We start from the raw sequence: 27,504 nt of genomic DNA on the forward strand, positions 1-27,504 counted from the left end.
ACATGGCTAGGTTGATCATTGTGGTTCGGCTTTTATACCGTTTCGAAAATTAGCCCTTATATTTACTCTTACTAAACTAACTGCAGTGGTGCCTTAAGATTCAGGTGATCTCATAGAAGAGATTTTGGAGACAATTCAAGTCATCATTTGGCCGATATTTTTTTTTTGACTTGCAGTGGAAAGTGAGGTAACTCACTATTAGCAGCTGTTTTGGAAATATTAAATCAAAGTTCAGGCGCATTACCGCCGCCTACTGGTAAGGAATGTGAACACATCTCAAGGCACAAATGTAGTGCGAGAGGTAATAATAAAATGTGCACATTTGTAATGTAAACAATGTGATTCTGTTAGGGAGGGGCCTGCCAGGCAGCCTCCTCAGCCAGGGTGCTCTGCACCTCACAACTGCGACTCGTCAGCTCATCACCCACCTGTTGCCTATCTGTTCGTTTGGACTGGTACAAATCGACTACAGACCATTCCTCAGTGCAAGTTCGTGCTGTCACCATGCCGGTGGACTCTGTTGCCACCTTCTGCAGCTTCTTGTTTCTTGTGTGGACATTACCTTGTGGACTCCTCGTGCTTCCTTCTGAGTGACTTTGCGAAGACTCTTCAATAAACTATGCCAAGTGTTGGCTTCAATGATACCTGCCTGTTGTCGTGCTATTGGGGTCACATCCAAACCCTAACAGATTCCTATTACCGTTTATCCCAAGTAATTGATTGTATGTTCTTTTAAAATTACCCTGACCCAGTTGTATCAAAAAAGTGTTTTGTTTGTGTTGACACACTTTTGATGTTAAAATTTTACATTCTTTTCTTGTATCGGTATTTTCTTTTATTTCCACACGTGTTGCAATCTTGTATATTGGCCGTTAATTCTACAAGGCCTCTTTAATTAAAACTTGATCACGTCTATTGAACAGTTCACACTCCGTCTCAAAGTCACACCCTTGGATCAGTTCCTTGTAGTGTTTTTTTACGTCTTCATACAGCGGCATGGGTGCCCGCTGACTCTCGGTCAAACCTGGGAAGCTCACTGGTTTCTCATTAATCAGTGGCTGCAACCTCAAGTTTCCTTCTCCGCAGTCATACAGCGCGAGTAGCAGGTTCGCCGCATACGGTAGCACGAGGCTGGGACGGAAAGAGCGTTGGTGTTGCGATGCGTAGTTTGATGACGTCAGGGGTTCGTCATCCTTGAAGAAACCCATGAGAGTGTACAGCGGAAGGAGGGTCTCTCCGTGGCCTACTTGGATCGTCACTGCTTCGGTCACCTGCTGGCCGGACCTAAATTGTTATGGAAGAAGATCCATTCACGAATAGTGAAAAATATGATGTGATTTGTGGAAAACAGTTTTGACCCAATCCCCTGCTTATTTGTGTTTTTTTCTGACAGTTTAATTTTTTTAATGGCAATTATTAGGGAAGATCAATTATTCACAGCTATTCGCAGTCGGACTCGGTTTCTATACCCCACCAACAGTGGGGTAGTGGGAGTTCGGTTCACTGCAAAAGAGTTACAAGAGTCAAGGCACCGTCTGCATAGAGTGACATTGTACTCACGTGTTTTCATTGGCCGCTTTGTCCAGACGACTGAAGACATCATGGAAAAGAATGCAGCTGGACTTGCTGTTAATATCGTGACCGTAGCCTCTCTTCCAGAATTGCCTCAGGTCATTCGCATACTCCACTATCTGTTGACCCCAAAAAAATATCTGAGGCCATGTGGTTTTCACGCTACTCTCATTACGGGCTACCTGAGCTAAAGATCGGATCGGACATAAAACGTCTTTTGTGATGTGAATAATGGCGGCGTGTTTGTCAAGGACTAACCACGGTGACAAAGCTGATGATGAAACGCACTGTGGGTTGAGCGGGCTCATGACTTAACTGTTTACAGTCAAATGGCCAGTAGGTCGTGAAACAGGAAGTTCAAACTTACAGGGCCTCATTTTTCCCCTCACTGTTGGAGAATGAAAACTACTTTGCCTTAGCATCATTTTTATGTCGACAAATCTTAACATGGTTTAGCAGTGAAAATACAGTATCTCCACATACAGATATTGCCCATCAAAGCGAGGCCTGTTAGCCCCCAGCTAGCTTGCAAGCAAACACGCTATGGGAGTCCTTTTTTCTGGTGGACGGGACGGACTCCGAGCTGTTCAGCCATTTGTGGCATCTTGGGGAGATGATTTTTCTGGTTGTAGGTGTTGCTAGCTAGCTACTTGCTCACTGCAGTGGTAGAAGTGGGTCGAGGAATAACAGCAAAGTAACTTGTAATTGCGCAAGCAATGCAAATGAAGAGGCTCAAGTGAGGCAGGGGGAGGTGCTGTCAGATGTCCAAGTGCGTCACTGGACTGCATTTTAGCCATGCCCCCCTCTAAAATCAGGAAAACTGACATGGTGAAAAGGGGCAACGCCATAGCTCCACAACTGAGTGCTATACAGTTAGCATTTTTTCCCCCCAACAATTATGTCGACCGTGTATAATAAATTTAGAAACCTAAGTCCTAATTACCTTGACAGGGTATTAAAAAGAACAAGAAAATGTTGAAAGATTACTTACGAATAGTTAACTGAATGTTAAAAACCTACTCTAGCCATCGCTTGTACAGTTAATAAATGTTTTATTCTGACGACTATTTGGCCATGGACTGGATTATTTATTTACATTAGTTGCTAAAGAAAAAATGGTTCAACCTTGTATTATAAGGACCCATCCCTCAAACCTCCAAAAGTTCACCTTTGTGATTATAAAACCCACCGGGTCTGGCCCCGTACCTTAGCGTCAACCTCATCCAAGCTCTGACACCAGGGAGAGTTGACGGTCTTGATGGCCAACTCATAGGCGCACAAGTTCATTGCAGCATCAGCCATGTCTGCGGAGAAATGAGACAAGCGCGCAGAAAACATTTGGAGAAATGCCAGGATTGGTTTGTAAAAATTCAGAGGCAGCGGCTGCTCAGTCAGCACATTTTATGACATCATAGTGATGACTGTTTTGAATACAAACATGAGAATCTGAGAACTCGGATCATCTTGTCAATAAAATCAAACCACTGACCAGCTGTGATGTTCTTGTAGGGGACTCGGAGTTGGTTGGCAATCTTCTCCCGGACTGACTTCATCTCCGGTCCCTCTTTGAATTTGTCAACTTGCGACAGGGCTGAGGGGTTCCCGATAACATCCTCCACAAACTTGGTGCAGTGGACAAAATACTTCATGAGAGCGTCGTTCACCTCGTAGTCAAATGTCTGATCTAGGTTGGCGACAGGGAGGTACGCAGTCATGTTAAAAAAAAAAGATCAGAAAAGCTGAAAATTCATGACATTACTTCTTTCTTCAGTTTTTACATTTCAAGATTGACAACACCTTATTTATGGTTTTGTTAAAAGAGTTGATTTCCATTATGTCCTATGGGGGAAAACCGAGGTTATAACTATTAATAATTCTGTCTTTTATGATCTTGTTTCTGTGTATCTTTAAGATTCTTTATCCTGTATTTTCGGTGCTTGTAATTATACGTCCCTGAATATACGATAACTCGAATGTATATATACATCGGAAATGCTTATGTAGGTGTAGCATCACAAACCGATGATAATGCAGTAGTTAAGTAATAATTACAGTCATAATTACAAAAAATTGTAATCAGCATAAATATCTATCTCAAAAGATGATTTTTAAAATCAGTCCGAATGTTTATTTATTTATTTATTTTTTATCTTCTTCTTTCTACATACATTCTTGCTGCTGGAGGCTGTAAATTTTCCCATTGTGGGACAAATAAAGGATATCTTATCTTATATTATTTACTTTATTGTGCTTTATGTGCACCACTTTTTTTTTTACAGCGGCGGCTGTTGCTAAAGTGCTTTCGAAATGGAGCTGCGTCGAGAGGTGACTACCTTGAATACCCCACTGCTCTGTCAGTCCCGCCATGAAGGACAAAGTGCTGTTGAGGCACCTGTGCTTAGAGCTGCTTATAAACTTCACAAGTCCTCCTCGAAGATTCTCCTCAGAAAGCAGCGTGGGGAACAGCTTGGACAGCCTGACCGCCAGATGTTTGTGATCATCCACGCCTTTCCGGGCTAACCGACCGTCCATGTCATCAGAATACCACATCTTCCACTGGGTCTGGATCTCGCATACCCAGTTCTCTTTGTCAGGCGTGGCACTTTTTACCATGTTGTACATGTCTTGCATGTGCTTGAAGATCGCTCTCGTCGGGTATCTCGTGCCGTGTCTTATAATAGCAGTCAGATGAATGGGACGGCATTGTGAAAATGGAGGCTGCAGGATGGATGTGTTGACGGCCAGTATGTCCTCTAAAAGATGAGGGTTTACGTCTTCATACCGACCTTTGGTACCAAAATATTTGGCAATCCTTGGAATACTGGCTTTGCTACGAAAACAGCTGGAGCAGTGAAGTGTGCCTACCAAGTAAACAAGGAGGATCATCCGAAAGTTGATCTGCATGATTCAGCCTAGTCCAAAAACTGTGCCGTCCTGTTCGAGAGTTGTTGTTTTTTAAAAAGACGAAAAAATTGGCTGCCCTGAGGAGTTTCACATTAACCTGAACTTTGGATAGCTGATAGGTCACGCCCAGTGACTGAGGCCTTATCTGCGGTGCAAGTACTCTGTCAGGTGGCGTGCTTTGGTAGTCAATTCAACATGTTTAATCTGGAAAGGAAAACAAGTTTAAGTTGTGGTACAATATATTTAAAATGTGATCACCAAGATCAGCTGACTGGACAAGAATGCCGTTCGACTTGCAGTAAATATCATACCAGTGACCTAGTTTCCCCTCCACATCCTGCGGGTAACCAACGTAAAGTTGATGTGGATGGCATATCGCAACATCTCTTTTGGAGCATGTGCGTGCAGTTGAGAATGCGAAACATAAATTTTTGGTCGATGTTCTAGACAGGACTGACCTAACTGGTTCCAATTCCCCTGTGTAGCAAGAAGCGGATGGTAGATGATGGTACAGCATGAAGCTAACTGAACTTAGTGTTATACCGGAGACAAATTCCTTGTGTGTTCTACATACTTGGCCAATAAAGATGATTCTGATTCTGTTTGTTTCTTTTCCTGTTTGTTATATTGCATTTTATTTGGGGAAATCCTGTGTTGTCCTTTTCCCCCACTCTGTAAAATCATCTGTTTTTCTAATGATACATCTTTATATGGGATACAATTACATTAAACAGATGCGACTTGAATAGCCCAAATTTGTATTAAATAGTTTTTGATCACACAGAAGATAAATTAGGTTCTAATTTCAAGATACACAAAATATGTGAGTGTTTGTTAAATACGGATTTCATTGAATTAGAGATCTTGACAAATCCATAATTTCTGCTAAATAACGTACACATTTTTTATTTCTTCAAGCTAAAACATTTTTGGGGAGTGTAATTAAATAAAAAAAGGAAAATAATCACACATAATTTTTCCTCAAGAAAGTGGAATAAATCCAGATTTACATTAAAAGTAGTTTTAATATGGAATCATTATATTAAAGTTCTCCACAAATAAATAATTTCTGCTAGACAACGTACATTTTTTTGTCTTGTTTTTTTTTAGTTTAAATGTAAGCTACATTTCTGGCCAACAGATGGCTGCAAGAACCCTCGAAGCTGATCCAACTCCAGCTCTGCTGTTCACTTACATCTCACTCGATACGACATGAGAGTACTCCACCGTATTACGCTTCGTGTCGCTGCCATTTACAAAAATTAAAAAACACAAAATTATATTATTGTTATTATTGTTGAAGTCAGTCTTGTTAAGAACCCTTGAAATACCAGGGAATACGATGTTTTTCCTCTCGGGGCGTGTTTTGCGTTTCTACAATCTCCGAGAGCACGCGAACGCGCCATGCGTGACGTCACGCAAGGACTCCCTACTTCTCTGTACTGTTGTTAAGCGCCTGGTCAGGAGTACGCCAGTCGGATTTAACGGAGTGACGTGTGGCGCAACACGATCACTGCCTCGGCACTTGGAAGATAACTAGTTCAAAGACTCCACGGTAAGATAACCACACGATTTTTAAATGTTGAATTACAACGTTTTCAAGCGTCGAAAGCAGTTGCGGCGAAATCGTGTCACCCATGTGTGAAACTCGTCGTTGGGCCAATGTTGAATGTGGCTCCGGTGTCACTGTTTCCCGACGCAGACTCTTGGAAAATCTGCGCCGCTGTCGCTCACGTTTAATCCACACATTCGCCTCGCGGGATGCCCCAAATGCGGCGAACTTGGGTTTCTATCTGGCCTCGTTAAGGAACCTAACATTTTTGATGTCGCGTCGCGCCGTGTACTTACCACGACGCCGATTTTGAGTGACCGTTGTGCCGTATTTTGTGTTGTCGTTTAATCGTGGAGACCTCGCTGGTTAGTGTTTGAGATGGTAGTTTAGCACTTTGGCTAATGTATTCTGGTGTGGGGTCGAGCCAGCTAACGGTTCCGGGCCGAATGTCTAGTGTGTTTTTAGCTAATCCAGCAAGCTAGCTAAAACTGCCAAGCTTTTACTCGTCTATTTTAGGTTTTCCAGCCTCTAAGCCCTTAAGTACCACAAAACACCATCGCAGTCGGCCTTCACCCTTCGTGCACACGCGGACCGTGTCTTTTTTTAGCATGTTTAAATAAACCTACCGTGTGGACGAATGTCTATGTCACAGGTGTGTCGGCTAGCGTTTCACGTCGGGGGCAGCGAATCGCCCTGACGGAGGTTCGGTTCTTGGTAAAATATTAACTTCAAGTAGTAATGGTAGCAAGTCCGCGTTACACTGTGACTGAGGGTTGTTACTTTTTCGGCTAAAACTAGTACAGAACCGCTGGAACAGGGCGGGACCAAGTGGAACGTTTCCTCCCCATTGACTTGTATTGATGTTTCATCGCTTTGAAAATAAATGGTTAAATGTGATTCCGAACAATGGACGGACAATGTGCAGATTGCGTGTAAAAAATCAGTATGCTTGTGTTCAAATAAATTTGAAATTCAAAGTAATTCAGGTTCAACTGTTTATGACATCTTGAAGTTGGCAATTAGTGACATAATGCTCAGTTATGAGTGTATAATACTCGCAAGTAAAAGTTCTATGTTGCCTGTACTGTGTTCAGCAGGAAAAATCGAGCATATTAATGTACTGAATACAAACCTATTTTTCTCAGTCGATGAAAGCAGGTAAATGTATGAAAAAAAAATTATACATGAAATACTGTAATGGAGAAAGTCATCGTATCACCCATATTACTAGGGCATCACAAGTAGTGCCCTCTCAACCTGAATATAGATCTCATAAACACACAGAAACTTTAATTTTCATCTTAATAGGCATGTAAGAGGATGGATACGGACTAAATTCAAAAGTAGAAAACGCCATCAGCCATGCTGAAATTGAGATCACAAATAAACAGGAGTATTTCGGTAAAAACACTTAACAATGCACTCCAAGCATTAATATAAACCATATAAACACTCATAAAGAAACCCCATCTCAATGAGAGTACCAGTAGATGGACGTGGGTGCAGTTCAATTATAAAAATGTGCAGTCAGTCATTGGTATCAGCCGCTGTCGCGGGTACTGGTAACTTAATAAAGCTGGTATTATCACCTGCCTTGACTCATATGAACTCAGGTGACATCCCAGTACTAATCCGCTGCGGTTAATGTGACATTGACACACGGTTTGCTGCTGCAAGTTGTGTCACAAAAGATATTTCAATGATGGATTTTCCCCTTCAGTGTGTGCAAGACAATCAACCAGCACATCTAAAGGGCCGTTCACACGGCACACATTTGCTCCGGTGCTGCACCGAGATATTTTGTTGCGGGATATTTTGCACCGCAGCAAATTGTGTGGAGCGTTAACACGTACAAAGCCGCTGAGCGGGGCAGCCCCGTACAGTGTCGGCGCTGCCCCACTTGCGTTCACACGGCAGTTTCTGCAGCGGAGCAAAGCGACAGAAAACAAACGAGCTGTCGTGTTGGTTCTTTTTAAAACGTACTGTATATACACAACTCAAGCGACTACTGGACCGGCACATCCTTCTCCTTCTCGGTTTCCGTGCCTTCTGCTCGAGAGTGACCGCCCAAGAAAACGTAAATGAACGATGACTTCAATGACACTCAGAAAAGCAAATACTAATGCGCCAAACAGAAAATCAAGAGAGGAAATCACAAAATACATTATATGGGGGCGGGGGGTTGTGAACAAAGGAACAAACGACTCCGAGACAGTCCAGTCTTCTACAAAAGGAAAGATGTTACTAGCCAAGTCTTGTGTCATTATGAATCAACACATTACGGAAGTTCGACAGAGCACGAAAGCAACGCATTCTCGCCATACGTACTCTTCACAAGCATTTGCTCTGGAGCTAATTTAACCCAGTTCACACGTGCAAATTTACATCGGTGCTGCTTCGCAAACGAGCATTTGCTGCGGAGCAAATTTGGTCCGGTATAAGCTCTTTTCCGGGGATACGCCGGAGCTAATTTGCACGTGTGAACGCTCTACTGGGGCAGCCCCGGTGCAGCAAAGGACTTGCCGTGTGAACAGCCCTTATAAAGAGATCCCCCAGCTGATTACTTCATTCAGTGTGTGAGAAGACAGCTGAGAACTGTGGCAGCCGTGCACTCAATGCTCTGAGCATCTCACAGTTCCTGGCTGAGAAGGTTTCGCTCTCGAGCTGTTCTTATTCAACCCATAATGTGTTTCTATCGCAGAATTACACTAAATCTTGGCCACTTAGTTCGGTTGAACGGAACTCTTAATGCCTCATTTTATCAAGTTATTTGGACAATTCAATGCTCCCAATTGTGTGCAAACAGTTTGAGCATTTCTCCTCCCTTATTGTCCGGCATGAGCATGTGATCTCACAAATGCGCAACTGGAAGAATGGTCAAAATAAATCTCTTGAGCACACTCTTGAACCTTTTGGAAATCCTTGCCAGAATTTGAGCTGTGAAAAGGTTGGATTGATAACATTAAATGGATTAAAACTGAGTTGTCACATATTCTCTCAGGCGCAGCGTTAATGCCCCAAAGTCAGTGTGAAGTTCGGAGGCAAAATGTAGCAATTGAGTCAAAGGGGTTTATTGTTGCCAGGATGTGTCACTGCCAAGGCAATGACTATCTGACTGTCCACAAGCGGGGAAGACTCACAGTTTCTTCCTCTCACTGGTGGAAACAATGACTTTTCTGTCGGGATGTGTGTGTGTGGTGTCCTGTGTTGGTCGCCTTGAGTACACGGCACACTATGCAGTCAATTTTCCCTCACATTAAAAAAAAAAGGTTTAACCCTCTCATGCTCCCTGTAACCCAATAACATAAGATGTCCAGTGTCGTAACCGCTGCCCCTCAAAGGGTTAAGATGTTAAAAATCAGTGGGTGTGTATTATGGGTTGAACAACGAAAGTATTATTTATTTTTTTGTTGTCAACTACAGTGAAACTCCTCTACAACGAAATAATGTTTGCAGCAAGAAAATTTTCACAACAGTGGACTTCACTGTAGCAAATTGTATCTCAGACGTAAACACGAACACACACACAAAACGTATGTGTACTTTTTATTTTTATTCCAATAGTGCATAAGTATGAGCATACACTTATTTGACACTTTATAGCCTGGGTAGAAAGAAAAACGGGGAAAGAAATTGTGAAATCAGCATTTACTTTCACTTTCATAACGTTTCTTGCATAATATCTTTTATTTTGCTTCCTCCATCTTTCATTTTTATTATCTTTATACTGTCTTCAAGCGTTAAAGCTTTTCTTAACTTAACTGGTATGCAAAGGTCCGTTTTGTCCATTTTAGCAATGCAACGTTCGTGCTGCAAATACTTCCTGTACTACTACGCATGTGTAAACCAGTGTGGTGGTGACTGTTGCCGTTTTCGAACGAAGCAGTAGAGGACGCTGTGGCATGCTGAAGTTGGATTAGACTTTTGCGGAAGGGTTGTTTTCCTTGTAGTGAATCTCGTTGCGAGGCAAGAGCAGAGAAAAAGATTTCGTAGAACGGAACACTGGGACTTTTCGTTGTTGGGGGAGCAGAATGGCTTTCATACATGATTCCCCCCCCCCCCCCCAACTAGGGGGTATTTTCACCCATGTATGTTTCGTTGTAGAGGAGTTTCACTGTATAATGTGATAACACTGATTAATGTAGAATAGTGACGTCGACGTCGCCACAGCCTATCCGAGCAGTCTTTGGGCAGTAGGCGAGGAACACCCTGAACTGGTTGCCAGCCAATTACAGGGCATCATTAGAGATAAGCGATTGATAAGTTGGGCCCACATCTGAAGGTTGAAACGGTGTCACTCAAAGAGTGTTTGTGAAGTTTTTGCGTTTATTATCTAGAATTTGAATACATGCAAATCCGTCCTGTTTTCCTTCATAAATTGGATCATCTCTCAGAAGAGTAAAAGTCATCACATTGCAATGAAAATTCATGTGATGCGGAGAGTAAAATAGTAAATGATATCTTGCTATTGACTCGAATTTCTGAACAAAATTAAAATCGTGAGTGTGGTTGACTTCTGATTTGTTTGTTTTCATCGAAAATAGTGTTTTGTTTGTCTTTCTGCTCTTTTACTGACTGTGGGCCTTTTGACTTTGTGTGCTACTTGCTAATCCAATTTGCCAATAATTCAGGTTACTTTTTTTTTATATGCTCGTCGATCATGAGGATTACAGTGTTGGCTATTTCAAGTGTTTTGACAGTGGCGTAAAACTCGACCATGAATAGCCCTTGCTTATCTCAGTGGGGGCGTCTTTTTCCTTTTTGCGCGTTATTGTTTATCTTCTGACTGACAGCTTTAGAAACACAAAACAGCCAAGTTAACAACACCACAACTTGTGTGCGAATGCAGATAAATAAAAACAAAACAAAACAAGTTGTCAGGAATAATAGACTCGTTGAGCCATTGTGCAATATTTTTTTTCGAGTCGCATATCTGAATACGCAATGGAAAAAAAGTGCAAAAACATCCCCGCCTTGACTCTGAAATACATTTTGCACTTCCGTCTTTTATACTCCGGCACGTTGTTACCGCAAGACACCCAACTGCGGCCTGTGCCAAATGCTGTTAACAAGATAGTGTGACCAAAGAATGGCAAAACACTAACTTGTACTATTTGGAGCTTGCTATCAGAGATAATTTAAATAATTTTGTTTCGATCATAGTTCCCCCTTTCCCCCACCCAAAGAACCACAAAACAAACTCGCTTTCGTTTTTGTTGTGCCGTAATTAGAAACACATGAAGTTTTACTCCCACTCACATGATGTCCCAATTTTCTGTGGCCTACAACGGCATTTTGGAATTCTGGGTTAGCGCTGCTGGCTTGAGCCTACTTTTGTGTACTTGAGGAAAAACACAAGGAAACAATGGAAAGAGGCCAGCGTTTTTGCCGAGGACGAACAAAATGACGGCGGCAAGGCTGCCGAATGGATTTCATGAAAGGAATTGGAAGCAACACCGCTTTCCTGAGCTGAGGGGTCCTCCTGTTGCGACTTGCAGTCTTTTGTTTTACGATCGTAGCCTTTATTCCCTCATCTGCCACCTCTGCATTCCTCTGTCTCAAAGTTTGTTTGATTTCCACTCAAATATTGTCAGGCTGCAATTGCCATTTGCTAAAACCCCAAAAAGCTCTGACTGCTCCAATTTCTCGCATTGTCCTCCATCCAAAAATTGAACACAATCCAAAATGTGAGTAGATGAAAATCATATTGGTGTTCCACATGCTGTACAGATCTGTTACTTGTTTGCCCCAAGAACAACTTGATGCTAGTTGTTTTTAACCTTTTATACACACACGCACACACTTCACTGGCACTTTATAAAATCTTGGTCGGACCATTTGTTGGCCATCCATAAAATCCGATCCGGTTTAATTTTCTGAGATCCTAGTTTCCCGTTAAGTGCTGTTGGCTTATCAGGCTGAGTCTCAACTACAAATCTGGTTTCTCCACGGGACCTAAACTTGTACATGTATGGTCATTTCATCAAGGAACTTGGTCCTCTGAAGCCATTGTTGTGGCGGCTGACTTGACTTCGAATTGAGGCTGGCTCGGCCTATTTTTTTTGTGCGAAACCTGGAGCATGACATTGCGCACCCCTGTTTAACATAACGCACCAATTGATGATCAATAAAACAACTGAATGGATAGTCGACCCAACCTAAACTTTGTGAAAGTGTTCCACAGGCCTTCGAAACTCCGCAGTGATAATCGTTCGACATGGCCGTCACGCAGAGCTAAGCGTAGAAAAGCGTGAGGCGCGGTATGATTCGATTTCAACATAAAACATGAAAAGGTTGGCCTTTCCCGATGTTCATTACATTAAAATCTATTAGCATTTTCATTCCTCCGTTCCTGTTAATAATTCAAGAGTGTAAAGTGTTGATAAGTGTAATTGCCTACTTTTAAGCAGCCGCACAGACATCCCCGTGTAAACACAAAGATGGGCTAAATGCACTCTAATGGCTTTCTGTTCAAAACAAGCCCCGCAGTGTGGTATGTACTAGACATGCAATCGAACAGAGACGATCTGCAATTTGTGCTGTCCCCCAGCCCCCCAAGGCCATACGGGCCTGACGTCCTAATCAAGGGCGTATAAATCCACAGGAGCCTTTCTCATTAGCAGACAGCAACTAGCACTGGTTACTCTCCACACCCGAAAGGCATCCGCAGGAGTCGCTGACGCTTTATGGCCTTTTCCTTCAAGTAGTTTGCTGTCCCAGTGCGGTTGCTAAGCTCTGGAGAATGACTTGTATTTGCTTTTTCTCAGGGATGATTGCACATCTTGCAAATGTTCCACGGAAGCAATTTTAGCCTCCCGTTTATAGCTGGTCGTCATTGTAAATAGTGATAGGATATGCGTCGAATCCCAGTGTACGGCGGGGTTCGGGGTCCACTTTTTACACCTCCCACACGCTTCGAACACGTTCAAGCTTATTTACGAACACGCACTTTTTAAAAGTATTCCATCAGCACCTGTTCTCACTCTTGCTGTCAAGAAGTGGGTGACTTTGAGCAAACAAAACAGACTTGCTCATGCAGTTGTCCAAGTAAGAGGTCCAGCGTGCTCGCTTCAAGCTGTTTATTTGTCACACACGGTTGAAAGTTTATTACAAATATTTAAAACTGACGCAGAACAAAAGATGATTACATCCTGCATATTCAAACATCCAAAAGACAGGAGTATTAGAATGAACGCGCGCTCAACCTTGTTTTGCAGCATTCAAAAAAAAAAAGAAAAAAAATAAGCACTTCCAAACCCCTTTAAAATCCTGTGTATCAAAGGGACAGAAAATCAATGGTGTTGAATGACCCATTGTAGGATCCCGCACTGCTCTTCCGAATGATGCCCCATTAGTGCTCTTTACATTGAGTTTTTAGAGCAAGTGTCACCGTTTGAAAAGTCACAATCATTTTGACACGTTGACTTGAAGCCCTGGGAGTTTTGGCCCATATGAGTTTATTAAGTATTATTATTTTTTTTTCCTGAAACTTGTCAGCCAATCGGAGAAAGGGTTCCTCAAGAAGCAGATGACATGAAATGGTCAGAGAGATATGCCGAGTAAAAATAATGAAACTGTACTGTTTTAGCTATTTTTTTTCACTTGACGTTTTATAGGCGATACCACACACACACACATCCCAAAAATATTTTTAGACACAAAATTATCCGATTTTCAAAATTCTTGATGCGCTGTACTCATCGGGCAATGGCCATTCATTTTGACGACCGTTCGGAACTTTTTTCCCATTGCTTTTCAAACGGCTGCTACTATACACACGGAGCAGTAATGCATACAAGAAAAGCGTACAGCACAAGGCATATATTCTCTATTTTCTCTGGTAATATCTGTTCTCACAGGACCGTAGTTGGGGGACCTTCTGACTCTTTCATCTTTGAACAAAATGATACTACAGTGAATGCATGCAATTAAAATTCCGGCTTGCATGTGTACTGTAAAAATAGCCGTTAAACAGACAAGAGTGCGGGGCTTCGCTGCAAGGGAAACATTGAAGGCGGTTTTAGGTTGCTGCTTTTATTAACAAATGATGTTGCCATGTTGGACTGAACCTCTCATAAGTCATGCCCCGAGGCATTGATCTGGTCACCATGAGGAAAGGACATCGCAACGTATGCTGCTGTTGTTTAGAATTCCTACAACGGGATACACGACTCTTCACCCCAAGCGCTTAAAGATTTCGGAGGACTTTAATCGAGCGGCAATGATCGCTTGTTTTCTTTATTGGGTTGGAGCAGTCTTTTGCCCGCAAGGATCAATAAGAAGGACCTCGTGTGGATAAATATAGCATCCGGGAGAGCACCTTGTCCTCCTCTTCTTTTTCTTTTTTTTTTTTAAGAGCAGGGTTGGGGGGCAATGATGTCAGCAAAATCCCATTAGCTACTAAATCTCTGACCATTTTTTTGTGTCACGCTTTTTATTTTTTTAATGCCATGCTTCAAATGCAAGCAATTTTGTCTAATTTTACAATCAACCTGATGCTATTACTCGAAATAAGATAAGTTCAGGAGAGGTTTATTCGGAAAACTGAAACAATTTGTTGATCTTGTCGCTTTCTGTTAAATTTTTGGAGACTTTGATTACGAGTGTATAAAGTGGAAGTTGACAACAACTTTTCAACATGTTCCTTGCTAATAACGCAAACTGAAAGCCGTGAAGGGAAGTTTAAAAGGTGAATGCTAAACTACTGAGGTTCTCGGTTCCTTAACAGCTCAACACTGAAACCAAGTGTAAAGGGATACAGGTGAGAATATGAAGTCAACCTTTATCCCACAAAGTAAATAGCCTGTTACAGGATGCCATTGTTTGGGTTGGGGGGGAAAGTCCCAATCAAAAATCCACACCCTCTGGAATAACAAAACACTCCCTTTGAAAATGGGCTCAGGACCAAATGTATATATTGCTATTTTTTTCAGCAATTTACAGTGTTTGCCATAAATGCTTTTCAAAACTTTTCGATACGCATTCAGAGATTTTTAGGTCGGGAAAAGTAATTTCGGTGAAATACTTGACTTTCCTCTTGAAACACCATATCCTAACGTTTGGACACGGTTAAGCTGTCAAAGCCAATTTGTTCAACTCTGGTGTGTTTTTTTTTTCTTGACTAGCTCCCATATCACAAACTACAATTTTAATAGTTTTTTTTTTTTTTGAGGACAGGAAGAAAATCAAAACGGACGACAACGTGCGAAGGGAGACGGGAAGCAACAGTCGAGCTCCAGGGTGGGAGAGCGAGCGGCGACAGGCATCGGCAGCTGGCTCCTGATCACACGAGCTCGGAGGAGGGGGCAGAAGGAAGAGGGTGGAAAAAAAAAGGCAAGAAAAACACTGACAAACGTGTGACACAGTTGTCAAGTTCTATGACGCCAATCAATCCCCTTGAGTTGTCAAGAGCAGAAAGGATGAAGGCCGCCGTTTTCAGAACACGGGTCACGTCGAACGCGGATGTTTTGTTCACTTCTCAGAACAATTCTCCCATAGGAAATAATGGAAGTTATCTAAACCGGATTCCGATGAAGTTGGGCGGTTGTGTTACACCGCGATCAAAACGGAATACAATGATTTGCAAATCACGTCCCAACCGAGCAAAGCACGCAAGATGCTCAATGTGGATTTCGACTGCCGTACTTCAGTTCCATGACACACAAGGCCATCTCGAGTCTCCTCTCCCATGCCAAGAGCTTTTCAAAGCCCACCCCACACCCCCTTCCCCAAATGACTCATTTGCTTCCACTCCGGGCTTCATAAAGACGAGCCGCGGATGGTGTGTTTATGTTTGTGTCAGCTTGACGTATTGTCCTCCTGGGTGGGATCTTTTTCTGGTCGCGTCACGTGCACTGCCCTGTGAATCCCCTGCCATCCTTTCTCTCTCGCTTTCTCAACTTGGCCCCGCTCATTTTTCATAGTGGAAAAATGTAACACACGCGGGGCAAGTGCCGTTTTTTTTGGGGGGGGGGGGGGGGTCGGTGATGTTTAGCTAATACCTGCACCAGAGTTGCTATTTGCTACATCGTTGCCAGTGTTTTGTGGAGAAAAAAAATCTGAGCAGTGCAGACATCCATCCATTTTCTGACCAGATTTATCCTCAAAAGGGTCGCCGGCTCACGCTCACACCGAGGGACAATTTGGAGTATGTTTTTGGAATGTGGGAGGAAACCGGAGTACCCGGAGAAAACCCACGCAGACACGGGGAGAACACGCAAACTCCACACAGGGAGGCCGGAGCTGGAATTGAACCCGGTACCTCTGCACTGTGTGGTCGACGCGCTAACCACTGGAGTACCGGGCCGCCCCCAGTGCAGACATGTCGATTAATACATTAGTCAATATTCTGCAATGTTATAAAACCCTTTGATTCAAGAAAAGGGATCTTCGCGTAAACAAACAAAAAACATGCCAATGCCAGATGGAAGCAAAAGTAGAGTTATAAAAAATAAATCTTCCAGGATAAAATAAAACATGATGAAAACGTCAGCTTAAATGTAGAATTAGCAAATCAAGAGCAGGTGAACTGTGTCAAGTTATGTATAAGTTTTCCTTTTATCATCTCCAGTCGCTGATAAAAATGTGCTGCTCCGTGAATGCTATTACAACTCAAAGTTCACCTTGTTGCAACTGTTGCAACTTTAAAACGCCGATTGTCACCGGTTCAGCGCTTTGTGGACAGAAGTAGTTGTATTAATCATAAAAATGCAAAAAAAAAAAAAGACATAAAATTACCTCCAGTCACTTTTCACTTCAGGTGACTGAATTTTGTTCATGCCTGGTGAGTTGTTTGCCTTGAGTAAATCCATCACTGCATGAATAATACGAATGGAACGTACTGGTTGGTAAAGGCACACAAGAGTCATATTTACAAATCATCTCAAGGAAAATTATTTATTCATGTGGTGGGCGACCTGACCTTCAATGTTCAAGCGACCGTTTAAAGTTTGTTTTGTGCTGAACATTTCCTGGACTTTGGTTGTTCTTTGCAATCAAAGGATATTTGATTTGGTGTCTCGGTTCCTACTGTCAAGATTTTTATCTGAATCGGAGTGTCGCTGACATTATTTTAGCTATCGATGCAGTGACAACACTTTAAAAACAAATGTTTTGAGACCAAGTACAAGTATTACGTCTGAGAACTCACGATAGATAGTACCGCTTCTCCATAATGTACCGACATCTTAAACCATTTAGCTTGATTATTATATTTTTAATCACGGGCGGCCCGGTAGTCCAGTGGTTAGCACGTCGGCTTCACAGTGCAGAGGTACCGGGTTCGATTCCAGCTCCGGCCTCCCTGTGTGGAGTTTGCATGTTCTCCCCGGGCCTGCGTGGGTTTTCTCCGGGTGCTCCGGTTTCCTCCCACATTCCAAAAAAAATATGCATGGCAGGCTGATTGAACACTCTAAATTGTCCCTAGGTGTGAGTGTGAGTGTGAATGGTTGTTCGTCTATGTGTGCCCTGCGATTGGCTGGCGACCGATTCAGGGTGTCCCCCGCCTACTGCCCGGAGACAGCTGAGATAGGCTCCAGCACCCCCGCGACCCTAGTGAGGATCAAGCAGTACGGAAGATGAATGAATGAATGAATATTTTTAATCCCTATTTTTGAGTTTTACTCGCATCCAAAATTCAACACACAACTTCATGATGATCTCACACAGTTCCCTTCAATGTAGCCCGTCACACAAGATATTTCAGTTGCGTGGTTTCTCAGTCCGCGAATACCCGACAGCAAGTGATTGTATTCACAAGAGACAAAGGAAAAACTGAGAGACAAAAATGGATGTCTCATCTGGTGCCAAGGGTTAGGAAACCCCGGTTCCTCGAGAGCCATATCCTGCTGGTTTTGGATCCATCCCTTCTCCCAACACACCCAATTCAATTGTTCATGATTGTTTCAGGCCTCCACAGAGCTCGCTGATGAGCTGGTCATTTGAATCAGATGTGTTGGGGTGGATGGATATAAACAAGTACCGGTAGATATCTGGATGCCATTGTACTTCTGCGTTTTTGACTATAAAATGGAGAGAGTCAAATGATGTATCACAGCACGAAGCCCAGCGGGCACCGGGACTCATTACTTGCCGGATTATTTAAGTACCTTCGCGCGGCTGACTTAGTTCCTTCCCCGGAAGGTGAATGTCAGACTGGTTCAGTGGCATTTGTGCTTATTTATATATATATATATAATTTATTTAGAAACCGGTACTAGTACTGTCCCGGCATCCCTCGCATTAGTGTTTTGTTTTTGAGTCTACCAATTGATAGATCCCAGGATTTAGGTTAAGGTACTTGTTGGGTTTTAGGAAGCTTGCGACATGGCACAGTCCTGGAATCCAGTACCCTGAAGCCGATCGTGAGGTGACTCTACTAATGGTCACCCCGTCCCCTTTTTTTTTGAGGGGGGGGCAGTCCAAATTGCTTATCACTGGCACATTTGTGTTCTATGTGTTCAGGTTCTGCAACTAATGAAAACGACTGCACTATCACAGTTATTATGCTTGATGTGACTGCACAAACATGTTCCAGTTTTCTGGACCATATTTCCCCCCGCCTTTCGGGATTATTGTGCATTTCCTGTGGCCAGTACAGTGGAGGTGAGTTTATTTCCTCAGCTCGCGAGCTGTAAGCCGATTCACAGACCAAAGGTCCTTGGCACACCGCTGAGTCGTTGACAGCTAATCTCAGATTGGTTTTAGTGCCCTTTGTCTCATGCTCTTTATCGCCGCCAAGTAATGTTCTCACACCGCTGCTACACAGCTGGCTTGTCACATGGCCAGACCGTTTGTGTGCTGTTCATATGTTTGTTTTTAGACCTTGCCTCCCTTCGATTTTTTTTCAACACACGTCCGAGTCAGACTCTTATTAGTTGTTTTCTATATCTCGGTTAGCGTAAGGGTAATGACAGGTGGCTACTTCCACCTGTCGTTTGTTCAACTCCGCAGCCACAGAGGTTGTGTCGGGCCTCACCGCGCCCCCGCCATGAGGCACTGATCCCGCTGTAGCCACTGTCCTCTCCGAGCTGAGTTCAAGCAGCCTTTCTAGGGGTGGGGCTGCCTCGCCGTCGACCTTCTCTTTGATTTATGGGTTCCTCCCTCTTCCCCCTCCGGCTCCCCATCCACCTCATTTCCCTCCTGTCTGACCAACCTCCAACTCAACCTCCCGCTCCCTTCCCGGCCTCTAGCCGAACCACCCTGTGTCCATCACGGAAATCACTCTTTGTAAACAAATGCTCGGTATCGTGAAAATGCAAAAACGATGCATGTCGAGGTTACATTCCTTGCGGTACGCTCCGTTGCCCATGGTATTTTATTATCAGATGTACAATGGGGGGAAAAAGTAATTTAAAATATTTTTTTCTGGCAGTTTGGAAATACTCAAATGACGTGTTTCTTGCCTGCCCTTGCATGTTTTATTTATTTTTTTGCGGACAATGGACTTTATTTTTTGCCCACAAAAATCTCTGGAAATAGACAGCAAAAAGCGTAATGTAATTCATATGAGTCACGTTTCACTTGTGTGATTCCACGTTTTTCACATTTTCTACATATAAATGATGGTGCGCTCCCTGGACAGGATAAACAATGGAGAAACTTGATGGATGAGAAAAATTTCCATGAACCTTTTGTTTATCATACTAGTATTCACCAAAAGTCTCTTGAAGCAATGCTCGGAATTGAAACAAGATGTTTAGGTTGGCTCGATGGATGTGTTTATTAAGAATAATTACAACAACTTGGGTTTGGTAGCAAGGGATGTCACACATGGAGTACACTTATATTGCATTGCCGATTTACTTGATTAATTAATGGGGTAATGCATATTGCATTGTAAATCCATTGCTGAGTTAAAAAAAAAACGGACCATGTGGAATTACTTCCATGATGCTGTTTACTCCAAGTGTTTGTCTGACTTTAGCGACATAATTTCCCCTAAATTGTGCCCCTCCACTGTACGTATTTTCCTCTTCCCATCATAACATCTCTGGCCTGAAGTTAACCTCTCATCAGCTGATAATTCTTCACTTTAATACAATATGTCCATTGCTGTGGATATTTGTTTGTTTTCGTCATGGTTACACTTGGTCGCATGGTTACGCATGAAAAAAAAAACTAAACAAAATGCCCCAAAGTTTTGTAATGCATGTCAAAAAATGGTCTAAGAGCAGAACTTGGCATTACCGGGTTCAGTGAGTAATACATGATGTGTTGGAGACTTAGAAATGTGCTCCTTTCGCAACGATTGTAGATTTGTGATCCGGAGTTATTTAAAAGGCCACCTTTTTGTGATTGACGTGACCAATTTAAAAGTGGTCGCGTGCCAGGGATCAAAGGAATAGATTAAAAGGGATATGCAAGCACTGCTTTTATTTAAAAAAAAAAAAAAAGCTACTTTGAGGCATGAATGCTTTTGCTACTGTTAGCATCCAAGTGCTTTGTGTGCTGTGTGATGTAGTGATAGCATGTATTTGCTTCGACAGGTGTGCGGCGACCAAAAACAACCTGGACTTCTACCTGTTGACCCTGAACACAAGGGGTCCCTGCGGGTGCCCCCCCCCTCACCACCACCACCTCCGATTCGATGCTCCATAAACACCATGCACCGGAGCTGGTGTGGATTTAACCCTGCCCTTTAAAAGTGCCGAACCACCCGCGTCCTTTCACCTGCCATCCGAGGACACGCCCGCCGGCCGATATGACGAGGGTAGCGGCGTGGTCCGCCAAGGACGTCGCGGACTGGCTGAGCAAAGAGGGCATGACTGAGTATATTGACGCCCTGCACCAGACGGACGGCGCCGCCTTGCTGCAGCTCAGGCAGGCCGACTTTCACCGACCGCCGCTCCTGCTGGTGTCGTCGGATGGTGGGCAGCAGCTGCTGGAGCGTCTGGAGACACTGCGGATCGAGACCCACATCGAGGCGCACAAGAACGGCCACGCGAACGGCCACGCCGGCGGCCTGCCCAACGGGACGGTTAAACCCCAACGGAACGGGACATTGCGGACGGCTGAGATGGTGCGCATTCCCATCCCTCCGATGGAGGCCTCGCGCACCTCCTTACCGCCCGAGTGGGGCAAGACGGGCGTGGCGTTCGTCTACGCGGTGGTGTGCTTCGTCACCACCACCGTCGTGATCTCGGTGGTCCACGAAAGGGTGCCGTCGAAAGAGCACACCCCACCCCTGCCCGACAAATTTTTTGACCTGTTCAACAGAGTTGAATGGGCCTTCTCCATCTGCGAGATTAATGGCATGCTGCTGGTGGCGCTGTGGCTCTTACAGTGGGCTGTCCTAAAGCACAGGTACGAGTTTTATGAGGGGATAGCGACACAGCCATTCCGAGTCCCAGAAAAAAGTGTGATCCACAGAGCAATCCTCTTATACCCAAATTAATCACCCATCATCTACTTAAGACAAAACACCTCCTTCAAACAGACGCCTGCCAAAATGGCCAGTAATAGAATATCTGTTCAATTGAATTCCATTGCTAACCAAAACAGCAGCACCAAAGCAAGTAAGCACAAGTTACTATTTTTGAAATTTAAATGGATTGTCAGTTGCTTCGCTTGACATCTAGCTCAGAAGCTAAGTCGCATTGTGTTTGTCTACAGAACTGGTGTGAGGCAGTTGCAATCTTAATCCGTGACCTAATTTGTGATATGATTGCCCCTGTGTTTGATTACCGTATTACATTTTTTTCCAAGTAAACTTTTTGGTAGGTTTGGCCAAGTAACACTTGTTGTGTATGGCAGCGGTTCTCTCGTCACAGAATTTCAGAAAATCACTGAATCGAATATTCAAATTTAGCGTCATTTATTTTTTTTTTTAATCCAGTATAGTGCATTTGTTATATCCAATTTGGTTAGATTTAAATTGAATGTATTTGCATAGAATTTTTCAAATCTCCCGAAGGGCAGTTACCGCCACACCCATGACTGAGGTTCATTTTTTTTCTTTCCTGTAGCACCATATTAATGTTCGAAGTAGCCATAATGCTACTATGGATAATATTATTCACTAAACCATTCCTAATAACTTGACTTGACTTGACTTGACTCTGCCTTGTTTTTGCAAAGCACTAAGCCACGTACTGCAATATTGATCCTCATGGATAGCTAATAATGTTTATACGTAGTACTTTCTTTAAGATGTTTGAGAATCATATACATAATTTTTTTTTAAATGAACTAACTTTGTTGTTGTTTTTCCAGGTCAATCATAGGCAGGCGCTTCTTTTTCATTGTGGGTACACTGTATTTGTATCGGTGTATTACCATGTACATCACCACTCTGCCTGTCCCCGGGATGCACTTCAAATGCTCTCCGAAGGTACTATACACACTGTATCGTCAATTTGACTTCAAGGGGATTAATAATACCTGTCAGGCTGTCTGCAACATCACGCGTAAACATCTGTTATGATTAATTGTGTTTGTGTGTACATGCACCTGTGCTGCTTTCAGCTTCTGGGCGACTGGGAAGCACAGATGAGGAGAGTGATGAAGATGATTGCCGGCGGCGGCCTCTCCATCACGGGCTCCCACACCATGTGCGGAGATTACCTATACAGCGGCCACACGGTCATGCTAACGCTAACGTACCTCTTCATCAAGGAGTGTAAGTCAAGACGCTCAAGCGAAAATTGTCACGTTATGAAATGCGTGACCGAAAGTTCACAATTGAACACTTCTCTAAAGTGCGTCATGAAATGGAGTCACACAGGAAACTGACTGCACATATTTGACTAACCGCTAGCAAAGCCACAGGTTGCAGGTTTCATATTAAAACTGCACAGTTTGCGTGACACTGTTTTGTGTTCTTCAAGCAAGCTAGGCCCTTTTGGACTTGGAATGGTCCAGTCAGCGGGCATTTTGAGAGTAACAAGGTTGATTTGTGCAAATTTTTATCCTCCTGGCCGGTTTGCCTGGTTGATGCAATAGTGACCTCTCGTGGAGAAATTAACTGGATTGTTTTTTTTAAAAAGGAGATATACATAGCTGCCTTGACTTGCAAAAAAAAGTTCTGTAACCAAGCTATTAATTCAGTTTACTCGCGCAGCAAATCACGTGTCTCCATTTGAAATGAAGTAAAATACCATTCCAAAAACCACCACAATTTTTCAAATGCTTGGTTTTTAATTAGTAAAAGCGCAGCAACAGCAGCAACTTGCTCTCCATCTTCGCCCACCCTCGCTGATTATGTCGTAAGTGGGGAAACGTTGTTTGCGTGCAGTTACTTTGTAAATTAGCGGATTGTTTTTTTCTTACGAGGGGCGGAAGTGCCAAACGACTCATTCAGACACATTTTTCAGAACTAGGGAGCTAATAAAAGGTTTAATTTCACACTTCATGGGTGGGCAAGCACTCCACAGACCCAACTATTTCTATGCAAGCCAATACGTATATGTTTAATTTGTATTTTATTTTTTTGAATAATATTTCCCCTTAAACAAGTGTTATGACCGTTTGTCGGGCAGATTCCCCCAGAAGGTTCTGGTGGTACCACTGGTTCTGCTGGACCTTGAGCGCTGTGGGAGTCTTCTGCATCCTTCTGGCGCATGACCACTACACTGTGGATGTGGTGGTGGCCTACTTTATTACGACACGCCTCTTTTGGTGGTACCACACGATGGCCAACCAGCAGGTTAGTATGCACCCCCCCCCCCCCCCCCCCCTTGTGTTGTGACCTTTACATTTCATTCCATCTCTACCTGTACGCTAACTCCCAACATCTCCACACGTGTTTTGTGGTCGCCAGTCGCTGAAAGAGACATCGCAGAGTAACCTTTTCTCGCGGGTGTGGTGGTACCAGCTCTTCCTGTACCTGGAAGAGAACGTCAGCGGCATCGTTCCCCGCTCCTATCAGCTGCCGCCGTGGGTGAGAACTGTGCAGTGGAACCGCGGCGTCATGTACAGCCGGCTTGATGTCCAGTGACGCTCACCGCGACGTCATGGCAGGCAGGACTGTGAATTCCAAAAGTGCTGTTTTTTTTTTAAGGCGGAACGTACAGTTTCGATGTAGCGCACTCCTTCCCCTCCTCCCTCCGAAAGCAGGTGATGCCTCTGTTTTCTCTCCTGTCCCTTCTTTTTTTTTGTGTGTGTGTATTTTTGTTCTCTGCAGGTAGCATCAAATATTTCTTTTTATTTGTTTTGGTATATCGTCCTTTGTGTCACTTAGCATTTTCAAACATTTAAAAAAATATATATCCTCAGTAATATTAATGTATCTAACGAGTAGTTTTTCCCCACTTGCACTTAGCGCAAAATCAATGTCATGTTTTTGTGCTTTTTATTTTTATTTTTTACTCTCCCAGGTGTAGTCTCGTAAAAAACGCCAATTTTTTTTTTAAAATCCCCAATACACAAAAATATTTTGTTTTTGATTAACACAATTGGTGATATTTTTTGTTGGACAGCGACAACATTTTAAGTTAAAAATGTCACCTGCATTTGTTTTTTTTTTTAAATCAAAGTACCATAATTCACGTTTTTGTAATCTAAACTTACTCAAATGAGTCAAAGGTGCAAATAACTATTTTTTCTAACCATGTTTATTTTTCAAGAGAAAAAAAAACTCCGCCAAAATGTTTTTTTTTAAAGACTTTTACCTTTTTCAAGAAATTATAAGGATCTATAAAGAAATATCATAGTGCCTTTTCTTGCTTGATTGTGAAGCAACTTCAAGTACCATATGTCTTGCATCCCTTGAGCTACAGTGGAGTCACAAGGGGTCCGGTTTTGTCTCCATGAATGTAAAGACACCCCCCCCCCCCCAAAAAAAATGGCAGCCTTACTGCAAGGATTGGTCTTCCCAAATGAGTGTGACACATGTCCCATCTGTGTATTTCTTGATGCTTTGTAATGACCTTTTACGCTTGGATAACAGGAAATATGACTGTTATATGTATATTTTTTAAGAATGTCCGTATCATTTCATTAAGTTTTGAAGCAACACCAGCGCTGAAGCGGGGTACACGCTTACCGCTTTTGAACATCTGCGTGAGCGACCCTCACGTGGAAAGAAAGAGTGCTTTTACAGCTCTTGTCACCCATCGTCCACTAGTTGCGCTGCGACTCAAAATTTGCATCGGCATCCAAATACACGTTTTCGAACAGCCGTGTGATTCAGATGGCTATTGCGAACCCGTACCAATAAAGTATGGTGGACCTATGGATGTGAAAGTGAAGTGTAGTGAGTCTCTGAGTAAACTCAAGGAATGATTCCGTTTATCCACACTCTTAGACCATGCCAGTTTCCTTTCTTGCTATTACCGTAGCGACAGCAGCAAGTGTACAGTCGCGTCATGCTGTTTGGGTTTCAGTGTGGGGCGGGGCAGCACAGGACACTTTTTGTGGTGCCTCAAAATAATATTTCCCGATAAGAACATAGAGTGGCCAAATGTATTTCCTTAGCGATTGTCCAGTTTGGTCTTTTGGTTACATCGCTCACTGTATGACGGGCATGACGAATAACTAGTTCAATTTTAAAATGTGACCAGTAGCACGTCTACTCGTACATTATGGCTCATGAATAACACGTACTGAAGTTTACATGCAAGTGAGGCCAAAGAGCGTAGTGGTAAAGGACCTCAAGTTGGATATCCGAAATATTGGATAAATGCCCAAAGGTTGTAGTAGTAGACCGAAGCGGCACTAGTCGTGAACAATTGTATGAGTAAGACATTTTTTATCCTCAACGTGTTGTATTGTCTTAATAGGACGGACAAAGAGTGTACTAGTGTGTATGGACCTGTTTCAATGGCTTCCCATTGGTTAATGTTTATCAGAGTCACCCCTTCGACAGTTCATCAGAGATGGGGGGGGGGGGGGACACTTGCAACACCCCACGGCACAGGATAATCGTGCAGGATAATCTTTCAGAGACTGTTGTGGATTTAGGTGACCATGTTGTAATTCGGCCTAAAAATTGGTCTGCGTGTACCCCTTCTTAAGCATTACTTCATGCTGAGAGAATGTTCACTGAAGGTTCTAGTCAAGTGTTCAAGTTAGTTGACGCAGTAAAACAGTAACTGGAAGCATAACTGAAATGGTTCTGAATGTGCTTCATCCACCGTACGGGGCTGGGGAATCTACCTCTCTTAGAAAACACCTCCCCCCAAATTTTTGGTCCTTACATCATGTTACTCACAAAATTTTTGTGAGTAGAGTATTATAATTATTTTTTAATCAATTAAAGGTTCCCCATTCTTGTTCTTAGCATTTCAATTTGGAGACGGTGTATATTTACTCCGCCGGTCTTCCAAATATACTGAGAAAACAATCCAGCGTGAGAGGTCTCCAAAGGGGCAACGAGATGGTGGTGTGAAGTGATCGTGGCGTCATTTTCCTTGAATGTGAACAGTGTCCTGCTTTAATGATACCTAGACAGTCACAGGCTGAAAACCTAACAAAATAATTTTCAGTTCCAAACCCTTGTTTTGGGTTACAGCTAAACTACCCCTTTTTTTTTCTTCTTCTGTCGAGTATGTCAAAGGCAGAAGGCTAGGGACTATTTCTTTTTTTGTGACTTTGCACACCGTTCAAAAAGCTTAGCAGTGTTCATACAGACATTGTCCAATCATCTCTTTGTTTTCCACAAGAGCACAACATGTTCCTCATGTGCACCCATGTCGTGATTAGGTTGAACTAATTGTCCAAATTGGACTGTAATAATGGCTGATGAAAGGCAGAGAAGACATTTGTGTCTTTGGTTTGCCAATCAAGCCGTTGTTTTTTTTTTCTTTTGTTTTTAATTATCCTGTATGTATGTATATTCATCTGTTCAAGCAGTTTATCCCATTTTGTGCATATACCACCAGTTTGTAAGATATGATAAAGGAATCTACATGGGACGCCCTTGAATAAAAAGGTTTTACTATATAGCGTTGGATTCCAAGCTTTGTCATTATGGTTTTAGAGCTCATAGAATGACGTCAATGCAGTTCCACAACTAGCCAGCAGGCGGACACATGGAGTTGCATCACGTCAGGTGAAGTACATTTTGGTTTCTCGCTTGATTTCTAGTTATCCAAATTGTACGTTTCAGATGTTGCTGTGGTAATTCAGATGACGAACCCTCCCGCCCCCACACCCACAATATTTGTTGTTGTGTTTTTAAATTAAGAAGTCGTTGATAAAATAGAAAGTGTGGGTGTGGGCCAAAGACAGTCTCTTAGCAACAATCTTGTGATTTCACTAATTTTACATTTTTGTTCTAGGTGGATGGCATGTGCTGGTGTTACTAATGAAGCGGGTGGTGTACAGCATTCAAGCACCAGATTGGCTGCAACCAGTGCATATTATGGTGATTATTTCTTTCTTTTTTTTGGCAGGGGGTGGGGTGGCGGGGACACAGAACCACACACTTCTTAATCAGATGTTTGACAAAATAACCGTTAAATATGGACAAAATATGTGGATACGTCCACAATACATGCTTAAAATTGGTTTCAGTCTACTTTTCTCCCGTGCATGTA

General features: G+C 43.0%; 2 protein-coding genes across 3 annotated transcripts; one reads left to right on the forward strand and one right to left on the reverse strand.

The window, feature by feature from the left end:
- Window positions 1–872: 872 nt before the first annotated feature.
- On the reverse strand, window positions 873–6,842 carry LOC127610128 (multiple inositol polyphosphate phosphatase 1-like). The gene is made up of 6 exons (XM_052079894.1): window positions 6,655–6,842; window positions 3,906–4,680; window positions 3,062–3,256; window positions 2,779–2,876; window positions 1,561–1,691; window positions 873–1,284 (listed from the first exon to the last, which is right to left on the reverse strand). The coding sequence occupies exons 2-6, from the start codon at window positions 4,474–4,476 to the stop codon at window positions 879–881; spliced, it is 1,401 nt and encodes a 466-aa protein (XP_051935854.1). The 5' UTR covers window positions 4,477–4,680; window positions 6,655–6,842; the 3' UTR covers window positions 873–878.
- Window positions 5,905–26,908, forward strand: LOC127610130 (phosphatidylcholine:ceramide cholinephosphotransferase 1-like). Of its 2 annotated transcripts, none has more exons than XM_052079898.1 (6): window positions 5,905–6,031; window positions 20,515–21,331; window positions 22,241–22,358; window positions 22,493–22,646; window positions 23,506–23,672; window positions 23,787–26,908. In XM_052079898.1, the coding sequence occupies exons 2-6, from the start codon at window positions 20,730–20,732 to the stop codon at window positions 23,961–23,963; spliced, it is 1,218 nt and encodes a 405-aa protein (XP_051935858.1). In that variant the 5' UTR covers window positions 5,905–6,031; window positions 20,515–20,729; the 3' UTR covers window positions 23,964–26,908. The 2 variants fall into 2 exon arrangements, with proteins under 2 accessions (XP_051935858.1, XP_051935859.1); XM_052079899.1 differs by lacking the exon at window positions 5,905–6,031 and adding an exon at window positions 8,554–8,678.
- The last annotated feature ends 596 nt before the right edge of the window (window positions 26,909–27,504 follow it).

This window comes from Hippocampus zosterae, chromosome 11 (assembly GCF_025434085.1).
Source record: "Hippocampus zosterae strain Florida chromosome 11, ASM2543408v3, whole genome shotgun sequence".
Lineage (NCBI taxonomy): Eukaryota > Metazoa > Chordata > Actinopteri > Syngnathiformes > Syngnathidae > Hippocampus > Hippocampus zosterae.